We start from the raw sequence: 7,448 nt of genomic DNA, 5'->3' as shown, positions 1-7,448 counted from the left end.
TTTACTTTAATCCTATCATTTCTGTCCCTATGGGAGTGGTCTCTTGCAGGATGACCCCGCCTCCGTTCACAGGGCATGACGGAACGGTCTGATGAAGATGAGAAAGATCAGACGATGAATAAGATGACGTGACCTTCTCAGACTCTAAATCACACCCCAGCTGAACACCTCCAGGGATTCTGGTATGATGTTAGCCTGAGCTCTGCCTTTAAAACAACCACTGAGGGTGGCTTGTAGTAGCCAGACACCCTATGCTATTGTTTTTTTCCTTCAAGCGTCTGTATACAACCTGCCAGTTAGAAGGCAATTCAGAAATGTTAGCGTTTTTGGCATGTGAATGAATTATAAAGGCTTCTGTAATAAAAGGTGGACAGACAGTTTATTACAGGATATTAACACTCACTGGCCACTAACAGAACAACATCTGATGTACAACGGTCTTATTTCAGAGTTCTATTTTTAGCATAGAGGACAATCTGAGGTGGTCTTGTGCTTGTTGGAATCCATCTGCCTCAAAGTTGTCTGCTTTGAGATGCTTCTCTACTCACCACGGTTGTAAAGAGTGGTCATTTGAGTTACTCTAGCCTTCATACTTTGATTTCAGTCATCAACAAGGTTTCTACATAGAACGTCTGCTCACTGAATGTAGAAACAATTTTGCAGGAGCTCAGCAGTTTCAGACAAACTTACCTCAGCCTGTCAGGCACCAAAATCCGTGCCATGGTCAGTCACTGAGCTCACTAACCCCCGTTCTGATCTTTTATGTTTTGATCAATGCCACATGATTGACTAGTACAGGTGTTCCTAATAAAGTGGCTGGTTCCTGATTAAAAACAGCACTCAGATGTTGGTACAATGGGGTGGGTGTGTGTGGGGGGGGCAGGTTTATTTTATTGTCCATGTCATAAAGAGTTACATATAAAGTACTAATAAAATCTCTTTGCAAGCCCACATACACCATTTTTATGCATGTTCACAAGTTGTCCGATTGTACTGAGACACAGAAGGGAATCTTCCAGAGAGAAAGATGAGGGGAAACTGTGTGTGTGTGAGAGAGAGAGAGAGAGAGAGAGAGAGAGCTTGCAGCATTCAGAGTTCGATTTCTGGTAATAATCTTTGAGAATGGAGGCTATGACAAGACACATGGACTATAACTGGTCATGACAGTGTAAGGATCTTTATAATCTTTACTCTTTATAACCTCTCGGTGAAATAAAGAACAATATCCCTTTATTTCATCTGTTTTCCTTTCTTTTTCCCCAAAGCATAGTGAAGTTCAGATAATTTTAACAGAGAGAGAGAGACAAGGGGAAAGAAAGAGGGAGAGAGAGAGAGAAGGGGGGAGTGAGAGAGAGACAGAGGGAGGGAGGAGAGAAAGATGGGAGAGAGAAAGGGGGAAGGAGGTAGGGAGAGAGAGAAAGAGAGAGAGGGGGAGGGAGGGGAGGAGAGAGAAAGAAAGATAGAAAGAATGAGAGAGAAAAAGAGAGAGTGTGAGGGAGAAAGGGTGAGGGGGGAGAGAACGAAAAAGAGGGTACGGGGGGCGAGAAAGAAAGAAATAAAGGGGGAGGGGGGTGAAATGATCTTTGTGCTGTGATTGTGGAGTTATTTATGTTGCTCCTGTTAAAACGGCTCACTTTTAAAAGATCCTAACGTAAAAAAAGCCAAAAATCATTTCTTTTCTTTTCGTCTGCAGAAGTGGATTTTATTTTCAGCAACACTCCGGGAAATCCAGCCTTCATTCTGTCCCTGGTTTAAAGCTCAGACGTTCTCTTCATACAAAAAACAAAACAAAAAACGAGCAGGAGGAACATTTCTGCAGGAACACTGGCGTTTATTCGTCTCCTCAGAACAGTAATCTCTCCCCAGTGCTCTGCAACTGTCCTTTGAAGCATAGCACATGCAATATTTATTGCATTTCACATAGAAAAGGTTTCCATTATTCCTAAATCAATTCTTCATTCTAATTTTCATCTGAGACAGACACACACTTAAAAACCCCTGCATTCCACCCTGACGCCTAGACATCACTTATAATTTATAACAGTAAAAACAAATCTGTGTCCGTCCAGTATGGCAGACGTCCTTAACTCAAACATGCTGTGACCGTGAATGTGCACAGAAGAAAAGGAGCCGAAACGATCGAGCTCGACTGACCGAGCAGGAAGTGGACAGTCTTTAATTCCTTACTATAAATATATAATTATTCTTAAATAAAAAATAATTTCTCCATTACACCTGGTTCTCTCTGTGAGGATGGCTCCTCCCATCCTGCTGGCTCTTGACCGATGGCAGTGTCCTGGCTAACGGACCCAATCAGCATCCCTTCAGTGTTGCAGCGCTGAAAGAGAGCGAAGAGAACGACAGGTCAGACCTTCACCTTAAAGACACCTCCATGCATTATTAGAGAAGCTACACTGCAGATTCATGTGATGAAATACACAAGCACTGACCCTTAAGAATGATCCACTGCTTTGGAAACAAAAATGACCAGCACGACATATTTACGTTAAATTCATGCAGGTGTAAGATGACTTAGACACATGAATCTGTCCTGCTCTGAGCGCTAGGTGTGAGACGTCGTGGAAACCAAGAGCTAAAACTGGAGCAGAGGAACAAATGGTTTTCCACAGATTAGCTTTCTTCTATCTTTCAGAGAGACTTCAACATAACTAAAAGGACAAAAACACATCTATCTATCTATCTATCTATCTATCTATCTATCTATCTATCTATCTATCTATCTATCTATCTATCTATCTATCTATCTGTCAGTCTGTCCCACCGTTCATCCATCTATCTGTCAGTCTGTCCCTCCGTCCATCCATCTATCTATCTGTCCATCCATCCATCCATCAAACTATCTGTCTGTCCGTCCGTCAATCCATCCTTCTGTATTCCTCTCCGTCTATCTATCCGTCCCTCCGGCTGTCCAGCCATCAGCCATCCACCTGTCCCTCCGTCTATCTATCTGTCTATTCATCCATCAAACTATCTGTCTGTCCGTCCGTCCATCCTTCTGCCTTCCTCTCCGCCTATCTATTAATCTGTCTGTCTGTCTCTTTGTCTGTCTGTCCATCCATCCATCTACCTCTCTGTACGTCCGTCCATACATATCTCTCTCTCTCTTTTTTATTTACTTTTTAACCTGCCTGCAAAGATCATGAAGAGGAAGAAGCCAGTAAGGAGCCAAACACTGCCGGTCTTCCTAGTTCACAGCTCACACTTGATTTCCAGCCTGATTTTTGCTGCAGATAAAAATCACACATTGCACAAACTCTTCAGTTGCTTGGTCTTGAGACGCGTCACATAACACAGTGATTCAGTGCCAACGCGGATCTCGGAACGCTGGTCTAAAATTCCCAAACACGAATACGGCTTACAGGATTAACACAAACATGGGAGCAAAATGTGAACGAAAGAAAGAATGGATGATTAAATTGTGGCAACAGACAGGGTGACGTTACACTGAGGACTCGGTTCTGTTCAACAGTTTTCTAGCCTGGATCACACCGATTGACAAAACATGCAGGACACCGCGATTTTCTTTAACCACGTCTATCCTTGGTGGACGATCGGACACAGATCGTCGGCGTGGATTCAGCCCAGATTTTATTAGGATCCTCTCACCTAGCTGGTGCAAAGGTCATTCTTTTACCAAGTCATTCTTGTTGAAGTCTATCAAGTGTCCAAGCGAAACATATATATCAAACTAATGAACTCAGATACAGGACAGGAATCTTTCTTCATGTTTTTGGGGACTTTACCTCGGATCGCACACAAAAAGAGAAAGTTCGGAAAACTTACAGAACTTTAAATAGAATATATAGACAACATCTAAATTTCAGTTTTCAACACGTACACTATATTGCCAAAAGTTTTGGGACGTCTGCCTTTAAATGTAATATGGAGTTGTCCCACCCTTTACAGCTATAACAGCTTCAAGTCTTCTGGGAAGGCTTTCCACAAGGTTTAGGAGTGTGTTTATGGGAATTTCTGACCACTGATGTGATGATGAAAGCCTGGCTCCCAGTCTCTGCTCTAATTCATCCCAAAGGTGTTCTATGGTGTTGAGGTCAGGACTCTGTGCAGGCCAGTCAAGTTCCACACCAAACTCACTCATCCATGTCTTTATGGACCTTGCTTTGGTCACTGGTGTGCAGTCATGTTGGAACAGGAAGGGGTCATCCCCAAACTGTTCCCACAAAGAGCATGAAATTGTCCAAAATGTCTTGGTATGAAGCTGAAGCATTAAGAGTTCCTTTCACTGGAACTAAGGGGCCGAGCCCAACCCCTGAACTCAATGATTTGGAGGGGTGTCCCAAAACTTTTGGCAATAGTGCATCTTTACGACCCCGTCCCGATGACGCAGACGAATTTCTCAGCAACACGCGAGCTTGTGAAGTACAAATGGTTATAAAAATTCCGAAGCATGTTCAATATAAAGTATGCATTAACTCTATGAGAAGCGTGAAAGTAATAACGTGTAAAAGCGGCATGATGAGGTTCATTCGGTTCTAACCTTTACTCATCTGTTTGCAGGTGAGAAAATGATCTTTATATTACTTTTTTTTTTAATGTGCCAGTATTCCAGCACTGTATGATTTTATTCACGATAACGGCTCTGTTATTCCCGTTATTCCGAGATTCGACGATAGGATGTAATGCATTAGTCAGGGAAGATAGAAAAAAAACCCCAAAACAAAATAATGACAACTAGGTAAAATTCTTGAAGTTCACATTTTATTTATATACTCTTAAAACATCAGAAAACATGTACACAATATCTTCCACTGTAATTTTTTTTTCTCAATTGTTTTACAGCATTCTCTGACCTGCAAACAGATAGAAATAATAAATGTAAAAAATAAAGAGATCGAAATGAAACAAAGCCATCCACCAAAAAATAAATATCATTTTGCTCTGCTTTTGACAAATAAACGTGTGTCGGTCAGTCAAGTCAGTGTGGTCTACCAAGCAAAGTGTGTGGTGTTTTTGTTTTTTTGTTGTTTTTTGTCCCTACCTATCTGCATATCATACTATAGACCAGGTTCTCTTACAGTAAATGCCTTCTCAGGTGAAAAATGAATGGACTTTAGAATGCTAATGCAAGTGAAGGACAAGCATGGATACAGAGAAATGACAGTTTCTTCTGAACATAACTCTCACTTGCTTGATACGAATTAAAACCCATTTTGTTCTCAGGTATGAAATGTTCTCAGGTGCGCCATTTCTCACTCAATACATGCGGGAAATCCATGTCGAACACTGTATATATTTATATATCTATACACACACGATCGTGTATCCCACATGCTTAGCCCTGTGATCCAAAAACAAGTGAAATGACATAAAAAATAAAGTTCAGGCACAACAAAATAAACGTCATTTAAAACGTATTCCTTACGAAAGACAAAACACCAGGATCGGAGAAATCGTCGAACTTCCGAAAGCCGAGGCGGTTTCACAGAAGAAGCTTTGACGCATAATCGTGGTTAAACGTGTTCTAGTTACGCATCGGAACTGCTGTCTTGTGCTTCAGTGCTCTAGGTTTCGGCAAGACAGTTTAATAACAGTCTTCTCTTTATAACGGTATTAATGCAACTTATGAATTTTAATGCTCGGTCGTAACAAAGTGTGCTCGCGATGAGATAAACGGATGAGACAAATGAAACGACTACGGCCAGGCGAGAATGAGGGAACAGGAATAAAACCAGATATATACATGAGAGAGAGAGAGAGAGAGAGAGAGAGAGAGAGAGAGTGGAAGACGAACACACGGGAAAGGTAGGAGAGGGGAAATGTGCGATGGTGACAAATGGAGGAGGGAATAGGAGGAGAGAAGAGTTGCGAAGTGGGTGAGAGGATGAAGGAGAAGTGAAGCGAGCAGTTGCAGCTGTGAGGGTGGGAATAAGGGCTGCTCAGTTCGGCTGGCATGTCTGCTTCTGGTTTTATCTGCTAAGAGATGAACAGGGCCTCTGCTCACTCCGCTCTCTGGCACTTGAGGCGGCTTTGGCTTGTACACACCTCCGACAAAAATAAAAAACCTCAGCTAAACTGCCTGCGAAGCCACGGCCGGCAAGAACCGCGCCCAGGTTAAGACTCCTCTCTTCTCCTCAGACCGAGGATCCAGCATCTGATTTTAAGTCTGATTATAAAGGAGGAGCAGCACCAAAGCAAGTCTCTGCGTCTACCTGAGTTAGAGACTTTGTACCCACCAGGGTCCTTTTTCACATTTGACCGTCTTTCTTCTTGCACAGGCCTTAGAATATGGTGTTCAGATTTACTGAAGAGGAAGAGATGTCTAACGGACTGGTTCGAGCGCTAAACCGTTTCCTTCTAAGCCCACGGTGCCTGTTTTCTACATATCCACAAGGACACGGGAAACTAAAGACGACAGAGATGCCTGTAATCTGTCCCGATATTCACATCTCCCTGAACCGTACTTTTAGCTACAGAACCGTTTATCCTGTCTAAAGCAAGTCCATTTCAATAAATACTATTTAAAAGATTAAGAATAATAACATTAATAATAATAATCATAAAAAATAATAATACAAATGTCTTCCACTGACGGATTCTTACGATAGGACACTACAGGTTTAAGCAAATGTGTGATCTGGGAAGGAAAAAAAGGCTTAATTATGAGCTAAAACAGTAATATACTGAGGTGAAAATATCAAACGATAGATTCAACATGGCATATGGGCTAAAAAGAAAGTTAAATAATACATGAGAATATTTCGTCAAATGAATCATGACAACCATTTCCTATCATCTTCAATATCATTATTATCATTATCCAGCATCTCAGTCGACTTCCAACAACATTCAGCTCCCCAGACCCCCTAATTTCTGCTTTTCCCATGAAAATAAATCAAGTCCTGGATGACTGGCCTGACACTTTTTGGGCTTCTCTCTGAAAGGTGGCTGGGTACGGTAAGGGGTGAAGAGTTTGTAATTTTTTCTTTGCTGAAAGGGGTATGGGGCAAAAGCTGTGCCTGCTTTGCCTACCTTTCAAAGGCACACAGACTCACGTCTCAAACTGAGTTAGCAAGGCGCGAACCTCAGGAGTGAGCTGTTTGGCTGCCTTGGCGGCCTCTGTGATGGCTTTACGGTACAGGCCCTTTCTCTTCTTGTCAAAGCGAGACTGGAAGTTTTCTAGAAAGGGGGCAAGCTGTGTAATTGCCAGGAAGGAAGTGGTAGGCGACCCAAACCAGGAGACGCGGGCCTCCTGCCTGACTAACAGCCCATTATCTTTGCGGCTCACTGTGATAGCTAAGATGCGGGCAGGCCACCAAGGGAAACCAAGGATTTTAGCCCACACAATGTCCCCTACGCAAATGGTCCTGCCATCCAGAGCAACGCACTTTGAGACATTTTTGGAAAAAACAGCAGCTTTGAGGGATTTACTGCGCTTTTTCGAATCCTTGGGAGCAGAGGACGAGGCA

The 7,448-nt window shown here is 42.5% G+C and overlaps 1 protein-coding gene across 1 annotated transcript in view; it reads right to left on the bottom strand.

Annotated features, from left to right (window-relative positions):
* Positions 1-4,723: 4,723 nt before the first annotated feature.
* The window catches only part of pwwp2a (PWWP domain containing 2A), an 11,665-nt gene continuing 8,940 nt past the window's right edge, over positions 4,724-7,448 (bottom strand). The window contains exon 2 of the mRNA XM_058415205.1: positions 4,724-7,448. This exon is cut by the window's right edge and continues 1,467 nt beyond it. Coding sequence (XP_058271188.1) covers positions 7,031-7,448 — 418 coding nt within the window. The 3' untranslated portion in view covers positions 4,724-7,030.

The sequence above is a fragment of the Hemibagrus wyckioides genome, linkage group LG18, assembly GCF_019097595.1.
Source record: "Hemibagrus wyckioides isolate EC202008001 linkage group LG18, SWU_Hwy_1.0, whole genome shotgun sequence".
NCBI lineage: Eukaryota > Metazoa > Chordata > Actinopteri > Siluriformes > Bagridae > Hemibagrus > Hemibagrus wyckioides.
Note: the sequence above shows the minus strand (reverse complement) of the source record. Positions and strands in the feature narration are given on the sequence as shown.